The sequence below is a fragment of the Pristiophorus japonicus genome, chromosome 22 (genome assembly GCF_044704955.1).
Source record: "Pristiophorus japonicus isolate sPriJap1 chromosome 22, sPriJap1.hap1, whole genome shotgun sequence".
NCBI lineage: Eukaryota > Metazoa > Chordata > Chondrichthyes > Pristiophoridae > Pristiophorus > Pristiophorus japonicus.
The window spans coordinates 66,125,910-66,148,368 of NC_091998.1; the positions used below are offsets into that span (position 1 = coordinate 66,125,910).

The 22,459-nt window shown below is 51.6% G+C and overlaps 1 protein-coding gene across 14 annotated transcripts in view; it reads right to left on the reverse strand.

Annotated features, from left to right (window-relative positions):
- Positions 1–22,459, reverse strand: part of LOC139235126 (ankyrin-1-like) — a 303,602-nt gene that overhangs the window by 148,162 nt on the left and 132,981 nt on the right. For 12 of the 14 annotated variants that reach the window (XM_070866335.1, XM_070866327.1, XM_070866330.1 and 9 more), the window contains 7 exons: positions 21,702–21,887; positions 15,834–15,932; positions 13,226–13,324; positions 7,658–7,756; positions 6,225–6,422; positions 4,033–4,131; positions 1,873–1,971 (listed from right to left, as the gene is read on the reverse strand). In XM_070866335.1, coding sequence (XP_070722436.1) covers positions 1,873–1,971; positions 4,033–4,131; positions 6,225–6,422; positions 7,658–7,756; positions 13,226–13,324; positions 15,834–15,932; positions 21,702–21,887 — 879 coding nt within the window. The remainder of the gene's footprint in view (positions 1–1,872; positions 1,972–4,032; positions 4,132–6,224; positions 6,423–7,657; positions 7,757–13,225; positions 13,325–15,833; positions 15,933–21,701; positions 21,888–22,459) is intronic. The other 2 variants (XM_070866331.1, XM_070866326.1) reach the window with 1 other exon arrangement.

Genomic DNA, 22,459 nt, shown 5'->3' on the forward strand with positions numbered 1-22,459 from the left:
TGGTTTGGGGTGGGGTGGAGTGTATATGTTGTGATACACAAGGTATCGCAATTATGTGGGACAGGCTCGATGGACCAGGTGGTCTTTACCTGTCCGTCATTGTTCGTTTGGTTGAATTCCCGCGGGAGTTCTCGCCATCGTCCGCTCTGATGTTGGTGGGAGATCCCCGGGGAAACCCCGGAGAAACGACACCAACGGTTCACATCATTTCCTCGAGGTTGTTGCCGAAGTTACAGCGGACAATTGGGAGAATCGCCACCAAAGTCCACGCGTCAGTGGAAACGGGCACCTCAACAGGTGCATGATGGACCTCCACGGCAGAGCTTTCTCACAGCTAGAGCAGGTATAACGTGGCCTCAGTAGTGTCCCCCTACTCCTCCATTTCTTTTACATTTCCCACACCAGCACCTCACTGCACCCTGTCCATCTCAGCTTTCCTGTTTAGCGTTAAGTTAGGGGACAATTTGTGCTGTGGGATTAATCTTACCGTGAATTGATTAGAGACTGTCCAAACTCATTGCATGTTTTAAGAATAAGAAATGCTGTAACTGCGCAAATATAATAGATGGTCGTAATCGGGTCCTGTAGCAGAGTGGTGCTGTTACTGGACCAATAATCCAGAAACCCAGACTAACAGAGACACAAGTTCAAATCCCACCACGGCAGCTGGGGAATTTAAATTCAGTTAATTCAATAAATCGGGAATAAAAAGCTAGCACCAGTAATGGTGACTATGAAACTACCGAATTGTCGTAAAAACCCGTCTGGTTCACTAATGTCCTTTAGGGAAGGAAATCTGCCGCCCTTACCCGGTCTGGCTGATATGTGACTCCAGACCCACAGCAATGTGACTGACTCTTAACTGCCCCCTGCAGTTCAAGGCGGCTCACTACCTCCTTCTCGAGGGCAATTAGGGACGGGCAATAAATGCCGGCCTTGTCGGCGGCGCCCACATCCCAGCAACAATTTTTTTTTTTAAAAACCACGAAAGGCATCTTTATCCACTGATGTTAGAGGCAAAGTCAGGATTGGCCTGGGGTCACCAGGAATTGTAAATTAATCTTCAGCACATTGCTGTGAGCAACTGGAGAGAAAAATCACAGGGGCATTGTGTATCTTTTTTTATTTTCTGTTTATGCGTTATAAAAATATTGCCTTTATTACAAGAGGATTTGAATATAAGAGTAAAGATGTCTTACTGCAATTATATCGGGCCCTGGTGAGACCGCACCTGGAGTATTGTGTACAGTTTTGGTCTCCTTACCTAAGGAAGGATACTTGCCATAGAGGGAGTGCAACGAAGGTTCACCAGACTTATTCCTCGGATGGGGGGATTGTCCTATGAGGAGAGATTGAGTAGACTAGGCCTATATTCTCTAGAGTTTAGAAGAATGAGAGGTGATCTCATTGAAACATACAAAATTCTTAGAGGGCTTGACATGGTAGATGCAGGGAGGATGTTTCCCCCGGGCTGGGGAGTCTAGAACCAGGGGTCACAGTCTCAGGATAAGGGGTCGGCCATTTAGGACTGAGATGAGGAGAAACTTCTTCACTCAGAGGGAGTGAATGGTTGGAATTCTCTGTCCCAGAGGGCTGTGGAGGCTCAATATTCAAGACAGAGATCGATAGATTTTTGGATATTAAGGGAATCAAGGGATATGGGGATAGTGCAGGGGAGTGGAGTTGAGGTCGAAGATCAGCCATGATCTCACTGAATGGAGGAGCAGGCTCGAGGGGCCGAATGGCCGACTCCTGCTCCTAATTCTTATGCTGTTATGTGATGTGATGATACATCGAGGAATACATGTGATGAGAGTGAGGCCTTGTGTAACAGGCCTTTGGCTCGAGCGGTCTCTCTGCACATTCACTCACCACATTGGACACATTCGGGGATGCTCCGTGCTGCAGTAACTTGGTGACTATATTGAGATTTCCCATGAAGGCAGCAACATGCAGCGGTGTCAGCCCTGACTGGAACGCAAGTAGAGAGAGAGAAAGAGAAAGAGAGAGAGAGAGAGAGAGAGGTGGGTTACCGTTAAAAGTCACAGGAAAGCTGTCAGACACACACAGAAAGACTTGCATTTATATAGCGCCTTTCACGACCACCGGACGTCTCAAAACGCTTTACAGCCAATGAAGTACTTTTGTAGTGTAGTCACTGTTGTAATGTAGGAAATGCAGCAGCCAATTTGTGCACAGCAAGCTCCCACAAACAGCAACGTGATGAGCAGATAATCTGTTTTTTTAAATGTTGATTGAGGGATAAATATTGGGCCCAGGACACCCGGGATAACTCCCCTGCTCTTCTTTGAAATAGTGCCGTGGGATCTTTTACGTCCACCTGAGTGAGCGTCCGAAAGACGGCACCTCCGACAGTGCAGCACTCCCTCAGCACTGCACTGGAGTGTCAGCCTAGATTTATGTGCTCGAGTCCCTGGAGTGGGACTTGAACCCACAATCTTCTGACTCAGAGGCGAGAGTGCTACCCACTGAGCCACAGATGTCCAAATTGTGAGCATCAGCTGGATATTCAACCACAGAAGGGGCACCTGAGTTCGATCGAGTTTTCATCTGTTTGTCACACACACACAGACCTTGCAGTCGCTCCCCCCCGCCCCGCCCCCACCCCGGACCCCCAACCCTCCTGTACTCTCTGGATTGTGATAAGGAGCACGGTCTCAGCCTCCTAGCCCAATGGCAGATTTGAGGCAGCGCTGCAGGTCAGATGCAAAATGTCCAGAAGTCACTCAGTTATGTTGCCATTTCAGGGGCATTCAGGTTACCTCATTGAAACTCAGTGCATCACTACTCTACAGCGCACAGTATTATGGCCAGGTACCTCCTCTCCATGCTGTTCATCGAACGACAGCCGATATACGGCACAGAAACAGGCCATTGGGCCCAACCAGTCCATACCGGCGTTTATGCTCCACTCGAGCCTCCTTCCATCTAAATCTATCGGCATAACCTCTATTCCCTTCTCCTCCATATGTTTGTCTAGCCTCCCCTTAAATGCATATTTTCAGTGCAGTGCTCAGGTGAAATCTGCCACAATCAGGAAGTGCTGGGCCCCAACTGGGGGAGAGGCATGTGTGGAGGGCGGGTGGGAGTTGGGTGTGTCGTTCTTTCTATAAAGAAAGGAGATCGACTCTTTCTCTCCATCATCGGAGATCCACTTAGAAAGTCTTCTCCTTGGGTGTCTCCCATTGCATGGCTGGGTGTTCCTACGATTGTGACATCCAGATCGCTAATCGCTGAGAATAACAGGTGTTGCCTGCTTCCAACAGAGGAGGTCACCTAGGGGGGGTCGAAGTTCGCTATCTAACGCCACCTAATACCGCTGGAGAGGGGCGGCTAACGGGTGGCTAAGTGATTACCGTCGGCGTACCGCTGCGCGATCGGCCGCCATCCATGTGGTGACATCGTCGAGCATGCCGTGTCCCCTTGCCGCGGCGGCTGCGATATTCGGTGAGTGCGGTGGTTTTACCGACCGGCGTCCGTACAGCCGGTGAAAGGTGGTGAGACATCGGGAGTCCCGGGGCGGGAGCGCCCAGGGTTCACGGTCGGTGGTTATTGTTATTATTTTTAATATTTATGTATTAATGGGACCAGTGGGGAAGGGTGGGTGTGGGGCAGGGAAAGTGTCGGAAACTATTTTTTTCTCATTTTTATCATCCCGCGTGCCGGCAGCCGACCGCGGGGAAATTCGGTCGGCCTCCTGAGACATCGCTCCCTTGGCCCCCCGAGGGTGAGTGTACAATGCCACTTTGAGCCCTGCTCGCTCATCTTTGGGCGGCAAAACTGAATTTTGCCCAGTTTGAGGCAGCACCTACCGCCCGGCGTTAAAACCAGCGCTCGGCCGGTGTCACCGGCTCAAACACGGCGGGACCGAACTTCGACCTCTCGGTCCATCGTCACTCTAATCAGCAACAGTGGCCAATGGACTTTGTGGCACCACAGTGTCTTGATTACAATTTATTATGTAGTGACGATTCCAGAGTGAATCGTTTGCGTCGGTCACTGGACCCTTACCTCAGTCACAGCCTCCAGCGATGCCCCGTGCTGCAACAACAGGTCCATCACCCGCATATGGTTCTTCTTACAGGCGATATGCAGCGGGGTGAATCCATTCTAGGAAATGGAGAGTGAGGCGACAATGTTTAGAGCGAGCAAACTCTACTTGACCACTTAAACTATGTTGGAAGAACTCGTCACAGGATGACCCCACGGCACGGGGCGGGGGTGGGGGGGGAGGGATTGAGAGGGGAAGTTGTCGTGGCAACACTGGACTGTGCCACAGAGTAAGGCCTTGATTGCAACTGGAACATTGGCTCAAGCCTCGGAGGAAAGGGCAGTCACCCAGGGTGTCCGCTCACACCTGACTGAGCTTCCTGCGACTGCTCCTTGCCTGCTGGGGTGTAGTAACACAGTGATTATGTTACTGGACTCGTAATCCAGTGGGCCTGGACTAATGATCCAGGTGGAGTAAGTTCGAATCCCACCACGGCAATTGAGGAATTTAAATTCAGTTAACTAAATAAAATCTCAACTTAAAAAAAATCTAGTAACCATGAAACTCCTGGATTGTCGTAAAAACCCAGCTGTATTTTTAGGGAAGGCCTTCAGGGAGGGAAATCTGCCGGCCTTACCTGGTCTGGCCTCTATGTGACTCCAGACCCACAGCATTGTGGTTGACTCTTTGCTGCCCCCTGAACTGGCGGCTCGAGGGGAATACGGGGTGGGCAATAAACGCCGTCCTGGCCAGCAACGAATAATCACATTTTTTCAAATCTAAACTAGCCGTTCGAGGGGTTTAAAAATAGAACTTGAAAAAAAAGGGAACATGAAAATAAAAATTAAATACGAAACGCTGTGCGAAATAGCCAAATAGCCAGACGGAGTACATCCCTCACACATCACACGGCCCTGTGGTTGGAGGTGTGTCTAGCGCCTGGTATTCCTGGGGTGGGGCAGGAATGGAACGTGTGAGGAGTATGATTTGTGATTCATCAACTACAACAACAACTTGCATTTATATCGCACCTGTAACATAGTCAAACGTCCCACGGCGCTTCCCAGGAGGGATTAACAGACAGAAAATTACACTGAACCATATAACGAGCTATTAGGACAGCTTGACCAAAAGCTTGGTCAAAGAGGTAGACTTTAAGGAGCATCTTAAAGGGGAGCGAGCATCAGAGAGGTTTAGGGCGACAATACAACGACCATAATCTCTGCCCATATTTTGTTTTCTTTTCTCCATTTCTTTTAACAAAACCCGCCCCCCCCCTCTTTATTTTTATTTTTTTCTCTTTCCCACGGCAGCTGGTAATTATTCCGCCAACACACCCTCTCTAGACTCATCTTCTGTTTCCTAACTTCTGCCATTACCATCGCCATTCGGCCCAACATCCCCTTTTGTCTTTCTAATCTCTCCTGTCTTCCACCCTAACACAGACCTTCCCTTTCGTTTGTTCCTCCCCTCCCCCTTTCAGTGCTCCTTAAGAATCTGTTCATTTCGAACGTTCGCCAGTTCTGATTCCTGGGATGGCAGGACTCTCGTATGAGGAGAGATTGGGTCGACGGGGCCTGTATTCATTGGAGTTTAGAAGAATAAGAGGGGATCTCATAGAAACGTATCAAATTCTGATGGGGGTTGGACAGACTGGATGCGGTGAGGATGTTTCCCCGGGCTGGGAAGTCTACCACAAGGGGTCACAGTCTCAGGATACAGGGTAGGAAATTTAGGACCGAGATGAGGAGAAACTTTTTCACTCAGAGGGTGGTGAACCTGTGGAATTCTCTACCATATAAGGCTGTGGAGGCCAAGTCACTGAATATATTTAAGAAGGAGATAGATAGATTTCTAGACACAAAAGACATCAAGGGGTATGGGGAGAAAGCGGGAATATGGTGTTGAGATAGAGGATCAGCCATGATCATATTGAATGGCGGTGCAGGCTCGAAAGGCCGAATGGCCTACTACTGCTCCTATTTTCTATGTTTCTATGTCATCGACCCGAAACGTTAACTGTGTTTCTCGCTCCACAGATGCTGCCTGACCCGTTGAGATTTCCAGATTTTTGTGTTTTTAATACAAAGTGGTATATTCGTCTACATAAAATTTTCCTCCTTGACATTTCCGGCAGTGAAGCAGGATCCTGAACTTTGGTCCCATCACTTGCGTATTACAGAGACACACGACTCACGTCGGAGACACTAACCAATGCTCTGGCGCTGGCCTTCGCCCCTTTGTCCAGCAGCACTCGGGCCACTTTGTGATGGCCACAATGAGCGGCCACGTGCAGCGGGGTCAGGTTATCCAGTGTAACGTCGTCGATCTCGGCTTTGTACTGGAGCAGCAGTCGGACACAGTCCAGGTGATCGCCCTGTGCTGCCATGTGAATGGGTGAGAGGCCGTTCTAGAGGGGGCGAGAAGCAAAAGGTTAATGGCAAGGGCAGAGTTCGAGGCAGAGGCTGGAGGGTCGGATCTTCCAGCCTGGCCATACATTCGGAGACTGCTACTTCACCCCACATGAGAGATAAATAGGTTCATTCGGTGATACAAGGTTCAAGCAAGCACATCATAGAGGGAGACATGTACACTGTCGTACATGGTGTCACCATACAACCTCATACAGGGGCAAGTGTAAAACGTCATACAGAATGTACGCACAGACCACCGTACTGGGGGGACATATACACTCCGCCTGATTTGCTTTGACTCCAATGATATATAAAAGGGGGCTCCTGATTTACTATCGTTCAATTTACGTGACAACCCGAGACCACTTTCCCCCAGATTGCATCTTGTATTTGAGGGATAATAGTACATGGCACAGCTCGTTCATGCAGGTAGTTTAATATGGGCACACTGGGCACAGAATAGTTGGGTACTGTCGGCCAGTGTGGGCACAGAATGGGGGGGGCACTGTCGGCCAGTGTGGGCACAGAATGGTGTGAGCACCGCTATGGGTCAGTGTGGGCACAGAATGGGGGGTCACTGTGGGTCAGTGTAGGCACAGAATTGGGGGGGCACCACTGTGGGTCAGTGTGGGCACAGAGTGGTGAGGCACCACTGTGGGTCAGTGTGGGCACAGAGTGGTGAGGCACCACTGTGGGTCAGTGTGGGCACAGAATGGTGGGGCACCACTGTGGGTCAGTGTGGGCACAGAGTGGTGAGGCACCACTGTGGGTCAGTGTGGGCACAGAATGGTGGGGCACCACTGTGGGTCAGTGTGGGCACAGAGTGGTGAGGCACCACTGTGGGTCAGTGTGGGCACAGAGTGGTGAGGCACCACTGTGGGTCAGTGTGGGCACAGAATGGTGGGGCACCACTGTGGGTCAGTGTGGGCACAGAGTGGTGAGGCACCACTGTGGGTCAGTGTGGGCACAGAGTGGTGGGGCACCACTGTGGGTCAGTGTGGGCACAGAGTGGTGGGGGCATCACTCTCGAATCTCAGCCCAAGTATCGACATGGGATCACGGGCAGGCGGTTTGCCAACAGCTTGGTGTGGGTGCTGGAAATGCCTGTGGATGGGTTTGGCCGTGGTTTGGTGCTCGGTACCAGGATGTGTTTGAAGTTTGGGGTGATCGACGGGAGGACGGAGGAGCTGGTGCTGCCCTCTCCGTGTCGCTCACACCCGCCTGCACCTACCTTGGTCTTTGCCATAATCGGGGCGTAGCGATCCAGCAGGATCTCAGCTATCCGCACATGGCCATTCCGGGCGGCACAGTGAAGGGGAGTCAGCTCGTCCTGAACAAAGAACACGCGACTGTCAATCTCAGTAACAGAGCAACTGCAGTGACAATTACATCGCGTTACATCGAATTCACAGAAACAAGCCCAGGTCATTTCACCTACCCGCTCTGTGCTGGTCTTTATGCTCCACATGAGCCCCCTCCCAGCCTACATCAACTAACCCTATCATTTCTTTCTCCCTCAAATATCTATCTAGATTCCCCTTAAAGGCATCAACCCCTCCCTGTGGCAGCGAGTTCCACATTCTCACCACTCTCTGGGTAAAGAAGTTCCTCCTGAATTTATTAGTGACTATCGTATACCTATGGCCCCTGACCCGATCAAACCCCTGCATAATCTTAAACCTCTCTATCAGTTCACCCCTCAGCTTTCTCTCTTCTACAGAAGAGAGCCCCGGCCTGTTCCATCCTTCCTGATGGGTGCACTCTCTCAGTTCTGGTATCGTTGTGGTAAATCTTTTTGCACCTTCAGTGCCTTTATATCCTTTTTTATAATCTGTAGACCAGAAGTGTGCACAGTGCTCCAAGTGTGGTCTTAACCAAGGTTCTATACAAGTTTAACATAACTTTTCTGCTTTTCAATTCTATTGCTGTAGCAATTAACCCAAGTGCTTTGTTTGCATTTCTGGCCTTGTTAACCTCCATCTGCGCCTCGACTCCATTTAGACTCTTGGGGGGGAGAAATTCGGGTCAAGTGCACCTCTCGTTAGGGCGCAAACAAGTCCCGCTAAATTTGGCGGGAGTTTAGTGGCGGCGGTAACACGTAGTGCCACGCGCCACTGCATTGGTGCTGCTGACATCATCACCGTGCGCAGCACCCCGTCAGCGACCCAGACCCTAAATTGGGAATCGCCCCCTGTAGCTGCACCGGGCGAAAGTTCCAGGGGACGTGAACCGGGCGGGCAGTCGTTCGCGGGGCGAATTAAAGGGGAGGTGGCCAGCTGTTCCGAAAAAACTATTCCAATTTTCTTAAGCGTATCGTTACCACTTTGGATGCGGGGTCCGTGCTGTGATCGGTCAGCCCAGCGCTCTGCTTGAGTGCCAGGCTGTTGGCACTGCACCCCCACCCCACGCAGAGTCCGCAGCGTGGGCTCTTCCCTTTAATTCAGGGAAGAGCCCCTCCTACACGTAGTGCTGTGCATCGCTCCCGACCCCTCCACCCCATTTCCGCCATGTCTGAGTCCACAATCCCTGACCTGTCCCGAGTCCACAATCCCTGACCTGTCCCGAGTCCACAATCCCTGACCTGTCCCGAGTCCACAATCCCTGACCTGTCCCCTGAGTCCACAATCCCTGACCTGTCCCCTGAGTCCACAATCCCTGACCTGTCCCGAGTCCACAATCCCTGACCTGTCCCGAGTCCACAATCCCTGACCTGTCCCGAGTCCACAATCCCTGACCTGTCCCGAGTCCACAATCCCTGACCTGTCCCCTGAGTCCACAATCCCTGACCTGTCCCGAGTCCACAATCCCTGACCTGTCCCGAGTTCACAATCCCTGACCTGTCCCGAGTCCACAATCCCTGACCTGTCCCGAGTCCACAATCCCTGACCTGTCCCGAGTCCACAATCCCTGACCTGTCCCGAGTCCACAATCCCTGACCTGTCCCCTGAGTCCACAATCCCTGACCTGTCCCGAGTCCACAATCCCTGACCTGTCCCCTGAGTCCACAATCCCTGACCTGTCCCCTGAGTCCACAATCCCTGACCTGTCCCGAGTCCACAATCCCTGACCTGTCCCCTGAGTCCACAAGCTCTGACCTGTCCCGAGTCCATTAATCCCTGACCTGTCCCGAGTCCACAATCCCTGACCTGTCCTGAGTCCACAATCCCTGACCTGTCCCGAGTCCACAATCCCTGACCTGTCCCGAGTCCACAATCCCTGACCTGTCCCCTGAGTCCACAAGCTCTGACCTGTCCCGAGTCCACAATCCCTGACCTGTCCCCTGAGTCCATAATCCCTGACCTGTCCCCTGAGTCCACAATCCCTGACCTGTCCCCTGAGTCCACAATCCCTGACCTGTCCTGAGTCCACAATCCCTGACCTGTCCCGAGTCCACAATCCCTGACCTGTCCCCTGAGTCCACAATTCCTGACCTGTCCTGAGTTCACAATCCCTGACCTGTCCTGAGTCCACAATCCCTGACCTGTCCTGAGTCCACATGCCTGACCTGTCCCGAGTCCACAATCCCTGACCTGTCCTGAGTTCACAATCCCTGACCTGTCCTGAGTCCACAATCCCTGACCTGTCCCCTGAGTCCACAATCCCTGACCTGTCCTGAGTCCACAATCCCTGACCTGTCCCCTGAGTCCACAATCCCTGACCTGTCCCGAGTCCACAATCCCTGACCTGTCCTGAGTCCACAATCCCTGACCTGTCCTGAGTCCACAATCCCTGACCTGTCCCGAGTCCACAAGCCCTGACCTGTCCCGAGTCCACAATCCCTGACCTGTCCTGAGTCCACAATCCCTGACCTGTCCCCCGAGTCCACAATCCCTGACCTGTCCTGAGTCCACAATCCCCGACCTGTCCTGAGTCCACAATCCCTGACCTGTCCCGAGTCCACAATCCCTGACCTGTCCCGAGTCCACAATCCCTGACCTGTCCCGAGTCCACAATCCCTGACCTGTCCCCTGAGTCCACAATCCCTGACCTGTCCTGAGTCCACAATCCCTGACCTGTCCCCTGAGTCCACAATCCCTGACCTGTCCCCTGAGTCCACAATCCCTGACCTGTCCCCTGAGTCCACAATCCCCGACCTGTCCTGAGTCCACAATCCCTGACCTGTCCTGAGTCCACAATCCCTGACCTGACCTGAGTCCACAATCCCTGACCTGTCCTGAGTCCACAATCCCTGACCTCTCCCGAGTCCACAATCCCTGACCTGTCCCGAGTCCACAATCCCTGACCTGTCCCGAGTCCACAATCCCTGACCTGTCCCGAGTCCACAATCCCTGACCTGTCCTGAGTCCACAATCCCTGACCTGTCCCCTGAGTCCACAATCCCTGACCTGTCTCGAGTCCACAATCCCTGACCTGTCCCGAGTCCACAATCCCTGACCTGTCCTGAGTCCACAATCCCTGACCTGTCCTGAGTTCACAATCCCTGACCTGTCCTGAGTCCACAATCCCTGACCTGTCCCCTGAGTCCACAATCCCTGACCTGTCCTGAGTCCACAATCCCTGACCTGTCCCCTGAGTCCACAATCCCTGACCTGTCCCGAGTCCACAATCCCTGACCTGTCCTGAGTCCACAATCCCTGACCTGTCCTGAGTCCACAATCCCTGACCTGTCCCGAGTCCACAAGCCCTGACCTGTCCCGAGTCCACAATCCCTGACCTGTCCTGAGTCCACAATCCCTGACCTGTCCCCCGAGTCCACAATCCCTGACCTGTCCTGAGTCCACAATCCCCGACCTGTCCCGAGTCCACAATCCCTGACCTGTCCCGAGTCCACAATCCCTGACCTGTCCCGAGTCCACAATCCCTGACCTGTCCCGAGTCCACAATCCCTGACCTGTCCCCTGAGTCCACAATCCCTGACCTGTCCTGAGTCCACAATCCCTGACCTGTCCCCTGAGTCCACAATCCCTGACCTGTCCCCTGAGTCCACAATCCCTGACCTGTCCCCTGAGTCCACAATCCCCGACCTGTCCTGAGTCCACAATCCCTGACCTGTCCTGAGTCCACAATCCCTGACCTGACCTGAGTCCACAATCCCTGACCTGTCCTGAGTCCACAATCCCTGACCTCTCCCGAGTCCACAATCCCTGACCTGTCCCGAGTCCACAATCCCTGACCTGTCCCGAGTCCACAATCCCTGACCTGTCCCGAGTCCACAATCCCTGACCTGTCCTGAGTCCACAATCCCTGACCTGTCCCCTGAGTCCACAATCCCTGACCTGTCTCGAGTCCACAATCCCTGACCTGTCCCGAGTCCACAATCCCTGACCTGTCCTGAGTCCACAATCCCTGACCTGTCCCGAGTCCACAATCCCTGACCTGTCCTGAGTCCACAATCCCTGACCTGTCCTGAGTCCACAAGCTCTGACCTGACTCACGAGACTACCAGGCGGTACATTATCGGAGGCCTTTTGAAAATCCAAATATATTACATCTACCGCATTGCCCTTATCGATGCTCAGTGAATTCAACAAGATTTGTCAAGTATGACCTTTCCTTTGAAATCCATGCTGTCTACGTTTTATTATATTTTCGGTTTTTAGATGTCTTTCCCTTAAATCTTTAGCAAAGAGTCCATTCCCTTTTCTACCACTGACGTTAAGCGAACTTGTCTATAGTTGCCCTTGCTCAATCTCCTTTTTAAATACAGGTATATTTTTCTGGTTATTGTTCTTTGCGGCTCTGGGAGAGCTCCTCTTGGCCCTGTAAAAATACCAACCATACCTTGGCCGGGCCTGCTCTCCATGATCGCCCGTGACAACGCTGGAGTACTGCAGCACACACACTCCGACCATTTCCAACCCGTAATGGCAATCGGGGTCCGAGGATTGTAGTCGGTACAAGTTAAAATCCCCCCCTCTGTGTGCTTGCATTGTGGGATTTTGAATTTAAAACTAGTTGCAACATCTTAGTTCATTTTTCAATGCGCACAACTGAAATATTTACAAAGTGAGAGGGAAAATACTACGGTTAATTTTTTAATAATTCATAAAATCCCCATTCTCATAAATTCCATGTTTTAGGGGCGTGGGACCCTATGATTCTGTTAGTGTGTCACACAGAACATAAGAACATAAAAATTCAGAGCAGGAGTCGGCCATTCGGCCCCTCGAGCCTGCTCCGCCATTCAATGAGATCTTGGCTGATCTTCTATTTCAACTCCACTTTCCTGCACTATCCCCATAATCCCTTGATTATGGCCCGACATAAGACTCCCAAAGCAAGCGCTCTACTCGAAACTCCTACACGGCAAGCGAGCCCCAGGTGGGCAGAGGAAACGCTACAAGGGACACCCTCAAAGCCTCCCTGATAAAGTGCAACATCCCCACCGACCAAAGACCGCCCTAAGTGGAGGAAGTGCATCCAGGAGGGCACTGAGCACCTCGAGTCTCATCGCCGAGAGCATGCAGAAACCAAGCGCAGGCAGCGGAAGGAGCGTGTGGCAAACCTGTCCCACCCTCCCCTTCCCTCAACCACTGTCTGTCCCACCTGTGACAGAGACTGTAATTCCCGTATTGGACTGTAGTCACCTGAGAACTCACTTTTAGAGTGGAAGCAAGTCATCCTCGATTTCAAGGGACTGCCTATGATGATGATGATTCCCTTAATATCCAAAAATCTGTCGATCTCTGTCTTGAATGTACTCAGAGACTGAGCCTCCACAGCCCTCTGGGGCAGAGGGTTCAAGAGAAGCCCCCAGTGTTGACAATGGTCTTGTCCGCGGTTGAAGGGCAGATTTACCTCACATCGTCAGGACCGGCCAATCTCCGACTGTGCTCACCTTAGTCCGTGCGTCAATCTGGGCTTCCCGATCCAGCAAGAACCTGACCATGTTGGTATTCCCTCGTCTGGAGGCGATGTGCAACGCAGTGATTCCATTCTGAACACAACACATAAACAGGATGTAAAACTCAAGAAAATGGAGTTTGACGTGCAAAACATTGAAGGAGAACATAAGAACATAAGAAATAGGAGCTGTAGTAGGCCATTCGGCCCCTTGAACTTGCTCTGCCATTCAACAAGATCATGGCTGATCTTCGACCTCAACTCCACCGTCCCGCACTTTCCCCATATCCCTTAATTCCCTTCATTACCATAAATCTACCAGCCTCTGTCTTGGATATACTCAAACACTGAGCCCCCACAGCCCTCTGGGCAGAGAATTCCAAAGATTCACCACCCTCTGAGTGAAGAAGTTTCTCCTCATCTCAGTCCTAAATGGCCGACCCCTTATCCTGAGACTGTGACCCCTGGTTCTAGACTCCTCAGCCCAGGGGAAACATTTTCGCAGCATTAACCCTGTCAAGCCCCTTAAGAATTTTATATATTTCAATTAAACTACCATGCATTCTTCTAAACTCTCGGGAATATAGTTTACTCAACCTCTCATCGGGCAATCTCCATTTTCCCAGGAGCCAGTCTAGTGAACCTTTGTTGCACTCCCTCTAGGGCAAGTATGTCTTTCCTGAGGTAAGAAGACCAGAACTGCACACAGTACTCCAGGTGTGGCCTCACTGATGCCCTCTATAGGAGGCCCATCGTATTTCACTCATGTACGGGTCACTCAAATGATTAAAGGACGTGACAAAGCTAACCTGAGTTGGTGCCATCACTGGCAATCCCATGAAGATCAAGACCATTGTGATGGGCCCAAATCTACACTTTACCACCCAAGGGCCCCAGTCCCTTAATGTACAAACCCACTCCTTTCGATGCCGACAGACTGCAGGGCTGTGCCAGTGAGTCTAACCCCAGATTCCACTGCCCAATTCTGAATTCTGACAAGCCCCGAGTTCCCCCTCTATTGACCCCGACATAGAGGCCTGTAAATTGGCTGAAGCCATACCCATTTTACAGGCATAAAACTGGTGCCGGAGCGCCCAATCTAGCGGGCGGCGTGCATACATTCTGTGCTAGAGAGGTGCCGCCAGCCATACTGGAAATACGGTGCATGAGGTGCCCAATACCCGCGCCCGAAGCAGGCTTTGGGCCCTTTGCATAGGCAACTAAAGGGGCCTAGCGCTGTTTGAGACTCCAGATACAAAATTGTGGCCCTGGGCCAGCTGTCTCCAGGAAAGCCTGCTTCATATGGAGGGGGCTAAATAGAGGCGCTTAAAGGGACCACCAAAAAGTGAAGTTTGTTGAAAAATACTTGTGAATGTGGATCCAGGAGTGCTCCTCCAGCTTCACTGTAAAGCCAAAGACTATCGCCGAGTTACACTCGGCACACTCCCCATCACACCCCTCTCTCTCGATGGACCCCTCCCAACTGCCCCACCATTCGTCCACTCCCCTCCCAATCGCCCCCTCCCTCCAATCGCCCCCTCCCCTCCCAACTGTCCCACCCCTCCCAATTACCTTCCCGCTCTCCAAATCACCCTCTCTCTCCCCCAATCGCTTAACCCCCATCCTGACCGCTTCCCCCCCTTCCGATCCCTTCCTCCCGATCCCTTCCTCCCTCCCGATCTCTTTCCCGATTACTTCCTCCCGATCCCTTCCTCCCTCCCGATCTCTTTCCCGATTACTTCCTCCCGATCCCTTCCTCCCTCCCGATCTCTTCCGTCCTCTTCCGATCCCTTCCTCCCTCCCGACCTCTTCCGATCCCTTCCTTCCTCCCTCCCGATCTCTTTCTCCCCTCTCCCGATCCCTTCCTTCCTCCTCCCCTCTCTCGATTCCTTCCCCCTCCCCATTGCTTCCCCCCTCTCCCGATCGCCACCTCTCCCTTAATCATCTCTTCCGATTGCTTCATCCCCTCCCAGTCGCCCCCTCCCTCCGATCACGCCCCCACTTTCCGCAGCGTCCTCCCTCCTGATCAACCCCTCCCTCCCGCTCGCTTCCAGTGCGGAGTTAATCAGAAACGAATGTGTGGACTGCTCACTGAGATCTCTTTAGAATCAGTGCTGCTAGAGTCCCGCCAACGTGCTGAGGGTGGGGAACTCGTTAAGAGCTCGATCAACATTATAGCTTTGGCAGTGCAGCCTGATCTTTCAGGACTATCTCCGACTTCCCCCAGGTCTCAGGAGAAACAGGGAGAGCGCTGTGGCGTTGCTGCTTCTGGAAGGGCAGTGCCCTGGAGACGGAGAACCACGGAATCGGAACGGGGCTGCTCGTTTACTGTTCGCAGCTACACCTCTGCATGGAAACACCCAGAGCAGGTCAGACGTCTCCCGAGAGGCAGAGAGGGAGAGTCATCGGCAGGCAGCTGGTCCACCCCTCCTTGTTCCAGGGGTGCGGGGAACAGGTCACCAAGCCTGGTTTTGGGAGCCGTGTGACTCGGTGAGGAATCGCCGCAGAGACGGAGGGGAGAAACCGGTGGGGGTGGGGGTGGGGGGGACATTTCACACCAGCCGCTCAGACACAAACCCCTCGGAACTCACAGCTGCACCTACCTTGGGCGTGAAGTTGATGTTCGCTCCTCGTGTCAGCAACATGTGCGCTATATTTAGGTTCTCGTAATGCGCTGCGATGTGGAGAGGAGTGAAACCGGTCTGAAATGAGAAGAAGGAGTGGGCTCAGTACCCTGTGAGTACGGTGAAGCACAGAGACGCTCCAATTAGATTATCCTCGTCTGCCGGAGTCGGACATTACTGCACTGCTCTGTAGTCAATTAGACATAATGGCCCCATTAACCTTACTGATCCTTCAAATAATGCACTTTTTTCTTGATGGAGAGTAGAACCAGCATCGAGGAAACAGTTATGTTGGCTCAGTGTGTATCCTGTGGGACGAGGATGGTCCAGACAGACCACAAAGCATACAGGAACTAGAAAAGTGTTTCCCACTGGAACATTATCACTTTCATCAATCCTTTGAAGTGAGTGATTGACACCATTAACAACCACTAACCCATCAGAAACAAGCATCTATCGCCAACAGAATCATCACACGAGCTCACAAAGCGAAATCACGCAGCAGTCTTGATTTGGTGCAAGTCGCTATACTTTGAGACAGAAGCACCACAATACATAGCAGCATAGGAGCAGGAGGAGGCCATTCAGCCCCTCGAGCCTGTTCCGCCATTCAATGAGATCATGGCTGATCTACGACCCAACTCCATATACCCGCCTTTGGCCCATATCTCTTTGGTTAACAGAAAGCTATTAATCTCAGATTTAAAATTAACAAATGATCGAGCATCAATTGTCGTTTGCAGAAGAGGGTTCCAAACGTCTACCACCCTGTGTGTAGAAGTGTTTCCTAATTTCACTCCTGAAAGGCCTGGCTCTAATTTTCAGACTACGCCCATAGTCCCAGACTCCCCAACCAGCGGGAATAGTCTCTCTATCTACCCTCTCTGTTCCCCTTAAAACTTTGATCAGATCACTCCGTAACCTTCCAAATTCTAGGGAATACAACCCTAATTTGTGTAATCTCCCCTCGTATCTTAACCTTTGGAGTCCGGGAATTTTCCCGGAGCAAAGCTTTGTCCAACATCGGCCAAACCAGCGCGATGGATGGAGGGAATTTGCGCGCTGGTTACACTCAGCCCAAATCGATCTTTTGTACTGGAAGCTGGCCCCGCCCACAAAACCAGCTATGCCCCCACATCCAATTAATCAGCATTGGGAGTTTCCGCCAATTGAGCCCGTTTGCATCCTTCGGTTAAAATTAGGCGTTTGTTTTGGTGCAAAGGCACCACCTTTTAAGAGTCATTAAATATTAAACAAACATTGAATTTACTAAGAAACTGTACAACAATTAAAGTAGTAACTGGTTCGCTATGGATTTTTTAAAGTCACTTTCAGTGATTTAAAATCGGGTTACTCACAGCTGGTGGACCAAACACACTAATTATTTTCTGTGATAGTCATTCATTCATCGGCGGTCCCTCGAGTCGAGGATGACTTGCTTCCACGTCAAAAAGTTCACAGGTGTTTCGATGAAGGAACTAATATTCCAGATCCCGAACTACATCCTGAAGGGTGGAAGATGCCTGTGCGTGGATTGTTTTAACGTGGGGTGACCGTTGCACACCAGCCACCACACGGGCTTGACAGAGCGAGGTCTTGGTCCAGTGGCAAGGGTTAACCAGGACGACTGGAGACCAGCTCTGCTGCATGGACCGAGCGTGCACATATCGCAGTGTGGGCTGGGCCCCTGCTGTCCCTGGGCCCCTGGCCCCGAACTCACGCCTCTCCTGGGCCCCGATCATATCCCTCCACAGTCTCTCGCCGCTCCTTCGCCCCTCCTGCTGTATCTGCCCATGCTCCAATCACCGACCTGGACCTTGCTGACGTCACTCTTCAGCTGCTCCCCGGGGCCTCCACGATGCTCCTTTTATGGCCCCGACCTGCCGCTGGTGTTCTCACGCAGGTGATAACGTGCCAGCTGTGGCTCAGTGGGCAGCACTCTCGCCTCGGAGTCAGAAGGTTGTGGGTTCAAGTCCCACTCCAGGAACTTGAGCTCCAAAATCTAGGCTGACACTCCATTGCAGTACTGAGGGAGCGCCGCACTGTCGGAGGGGCAGTACCGAGGGAGCGCCGCACTGTCGGAGGGGCAGTACTGAGGGAGCGCCGCACTGTCGGAGGGGCAGTACTGAGGGAGCGCCGCACTGTCGGAGGGGCAGTACTGAGGGAGCGCCGCACTGTCGGAGGGGCAGTACTGAGGGAGTGCCGCACTGTCGGAGGGGCAGTACTGAGGGAGTGCCGCACTGTCGGAGGGGCAGTACTGAGGGAGTGCCGCACTGTCGGAGGGGCAGTACTGAGGGAGTGCCGCACTGTCGGAGGGGCAGTACTGAGTGAGCGCCGCACTGTCGGAGGGGCAGTACTGAGGGAGCGCCGCACTGTCGGATGGGCAGTACTGAGGGAGCGCCGTACTGTCGGAGGGGCAGTACTGAGGGAGCGCCGTACTGTCGGAGGGGCAGTACTGATGGAGCGCCGCACTGTCGGAGGGGCAGTACTGAGGGAGCGCCGCACTGTCGGAGGGGCAGTACTGAGGGAGTGCCGCACTGTCGGAGGTGCCGTCTTTCGGATGAGACGTTAAACCGAGGCCCTGTCTGCTCTCTCAGGTGGATGTAAAAGATCCCATGGCACTATTTTGAAGAAGAGCAGGGGAGTTATCCCCGGTGTCCTGGGGCCAATATTTATCCCTCAATCAACATAACAAAAACAGATTATCTGGTCATTATCACATTGCTGTGTGTGGGAGCTTGCTGTGCACAAATTGGCTGCTGCGTTTCCCACATTACAACAGTGACTGCACTCCCAAAAGTACTTCATTGGCTATAAAGCGCTTTGAGACGTCTGGTGGTGTTGAAAGGCGCTATATAAATGCCGCATTATATGTACAGCCGAGAAATGGTTACAGAAAGAGATCAAGAAGAAAGATGTTGGATTTATATAGCACTTTGTTCTGCTGTCAAGATATCCCAAAGTGCTTCATAGCCAATGATTTACTTTTGAAATACAACTGATCATTGTTCTGTATGTAAAAAGGAAAAAGACTTGCAATTATATAGCATTGCACTGGGAGTGCCAGCCTAGATTATTTTGTGCACAAGTCCCTGTATCAGCCAATGGGCCCACAGCAAGATCCCACAAACAGCGAATGGATAAAGGGCCACTTATCTGTTTTTGGTGGCGTTGGTTGAATGGGAGAATGTTAGCTGGGGCACCGGGAGATCTGCACTGCTTTTTTTGCATGGTCCCTTAAGTCTTTCACATTCATTTGAACAGGCAGATAAGCCTCAAATTAAAATCAAAAATACATTTGAAATGTAGGGAATGGAGGCATAGTGGTTATGTTACTGAACTGTAACCCAGAGGCTGGACTAATGATCTGTGGGACATGAATTCAAATCCAACCAGGCAGCTGGTTGGATTTGAATTCCATTAATTAAATAAATCTGGAATTTAAATAGCTAGGGGTCGATATTTGGTTGTTAACGCCTGCTGATAACGCCGGTGTCAGGTGTTAACTGGGAGTGGCGCTGGGTGCTGTTTATTTGGTCATTTTTTAAAGGCATTAATGAAATGTTGCGTCCTGCCAGCTAATGCCATGGAGATCGTGATATGCGTGCAACGCCTCCTTGGCGCTTCTATTGCCATATTTAGTTTGAATGTCAGCCTTCCCGACAGGCAGCCATACAACCTGAAAAAAGGAGGTGGTTAAACAGCGGAACTCGGGCGGAATCGGCCAGAGAGCAAGGTACGTTTTCTTCTTTCTTTATTTCTTCATTTTTTTCTTTAGCTGTAACAGTCGGGAAGTTTGTGTGCGGCTCAGAGAAGTTTGAGGGGGTTTTTCTCCTTCCCTTTTCTCCCCCGTTTCCCAGCTAGCTCGGTGGCAGCCTCCCGTGGGGGGATTCAGTCAGCCTCCTGAGCTCCCGCCCGAGGGGGAGTGTGCAATGCCACTTTTTAGCGCTGCTCTCTCATCTTTGGGCGTAAAAACTGAATTTTGCAGTTGGAGCCTGCACCGGCGGTAAAATCAGTACTCAGGCGGTGACACCACCTCAAAAACGGCAGTGCCGAATTCTGACCCCCTAGTATCAGTAATAGTGAACATGATACTACCCATCTGGATCACTAATGTCTTTAGGGAAGGAAATCTGCCGCCCTTACCCGGTCTGGCTGATATGTGACTGAAGTGGGGCTTTCGAACTCTGTTATAATTAAAGGGTTAAGAATGGATCTCGCAACTAAAACGAGCTGAAATAGGCTTTTGTAGTGGTCAACTTTCTAAAGGTGTTTAAAGGGAAATAACATGTTGGAATGATTAATTGTTACAAGCTGTGTAACTTGAGGACAATTCCAAATAGACAAACTGTTGAACCACAGGAGGCCCAGAAGGGCAGTGAAACAGGGCAAGGGGTCAGAAGTAACACGTTGGAGAAACTCCATCTGGTATGAGACATAGGCCAATGATTGTGTGACGTGAAAGGGGATTAGTCAAGCAGCAATTGTGCAAGTGGGCTTTGGGCCAATTAAATGGTATAAAGGGATCATGCACGACATGTATCATTAAGTGTATAAAAGATTGCTTGGAACTTTGTATCATTGGAGAGGCTTGGCTACAGACAACCAGCAGGCAGGCGCCCCACCGATAAAGACTACTTGAATCTTCGAACCCAGACCTGGTGTTGTGTGTTGATTTTAAATACTCCAGTACAGTGACTCCAGACCCACAGCAATGTGGTTGACTCTGAAATGGCCCAGCGAGCCACTCAGTTGTCTTGACACCACCTTCCCAAGGGCAATTCATGCAGCCTTGTCAGAGACGCCTACATCCCATTAATGAATATTAAAAAAAAATCTCCCTGCGTTATACAAGTGTCAGTTTAGATTTCTCATGATCACAAGATGTAGCCAAATCATAAACCAAAATTTTAATCATAAACCAAAATTATAATCATAAACCAAAATTATAATCACAGAATGTGTTCACAATCTCAACAACAACTTACATTTACAGCACCCTTCACGGAGTAAAATGCCCCAAGGCGGTTCATAGGAGCATTATAAAATATAATTGTACAGAGCATCATGAGGTGATATTAGGACAGGTGACCAGAAGCTCGGTCAAAGAGGTAGGTTTTAAAGGGCGGCTTAAAGGAGGAGAGAGAGGTAGAGAGGTGGAGAGGTTTGAGGGAGGGAGTTTCAGAGCTTGGGGCCGAGGAAAACAATCGGGGATGTGCAAGAGGCCAGAATTGGAGGAGCGCAGAGATCTCGGAGGGCTGTAGGGCTGGAGGAGGTTACAGAAGGGGTGAAGCCATGGGGGTCGATTTGAAAACAGAGATGAGAATTTTCACAAATAGGAGATTTTCCTGTTGTGTTAGCAACAGTTCTCCAGATACGGGAAATGAGGACAGGTGAAGAGCAGATGATCCTATCGGGCATAGTGCATCGTGCACATACCTCGCGGCATCACCCCCACTGCCCAACTTAATTTCTCCGGAGGCGAGGATCTCAGTCACCGCCGACGGTAAGACCTCGCTAGCTGCCCCTCATTTCCTGCCACTAACCCCCGAATCTTTTTGGTGAGGCAAAAAAAACACTCAGGCCAATTTAGGAAAATCCTATTCAACCCCTGAAGGCGATCAAGCAAGCTTCGGGAGGCCACAGGGATCGCCTCCACAAACCGTACACTTTATACGCAGGTATGTCTTCCATTCTCAGCAACCCAGCTAGCTTGCGTTTGAAGGCTTGCAACAAATCCACACTCACTGCACGCGCCGGCAAGTTATTCCAGAGGTCAATGGCTCTACGTCCCCATCTCTGGCATCGAATACCACCCTTACTCCCCCTCGGCACCCAAGCGTTTACCTTTGACAGTACGTCAGGGTTGGGGTCATTCTGCAGGAGCACTGCCGCAGTCCGGGTGTCATCATTCCGAGCCGCGATGTGCAAGGCCGGGAGACACACTTTCCCTTTTGTCCCGTAGTTTATCAGCACTGCCACTACATTCTCGTGTCCCTGCTGCAGTGCAACAGCCAATGGCGTGAATCCATCCTGGCACACAAAACAAACTGTTAGCTCATTGTGCGGTGGGGGTTTGTACAAGGCAGGAGGGCAGCTCTTAGCATAGAATTCAGGAACTGCTCAAGTGTATGATATTGAGTACAATGCCGAGAGCTTTATTGGGTGATAGTGGCTGGCTGCATTACATTTTAACTTGATCAGCTCCGCTGGGCGGGCCACATTGTTCGCATGCCAGACACGAGACTCCCAAAGCAAGCACTCTACTCGGAACTCCTTCACGGCAAACGAGCCAATGGTGGGCAGAGGAAATGTTACAAGGACACCCTCAAAGCCTCCCTGATAAAGTGCAACATCCCCACTGACACCTGGGAGTCCCTGGCCAAAGACCGCCCTAAGTGGAGGAAGTGCATCCGGGAGGGCGCTGAGCACCTCGAGTCTCATCGTCGAGAGCATGCAGAAACCAAGCGCAGGCAGCGGAAGGAGCGTGCGGCAAACCAGTCCCACCCACCCCTTCCCCAACGACTATCTGTCCCACCTGTGAGAGGGACTGTGGTTCTCGTATTGGACTGTTCAGTCACCCGAGAACTCACTTTAAGAGTGCA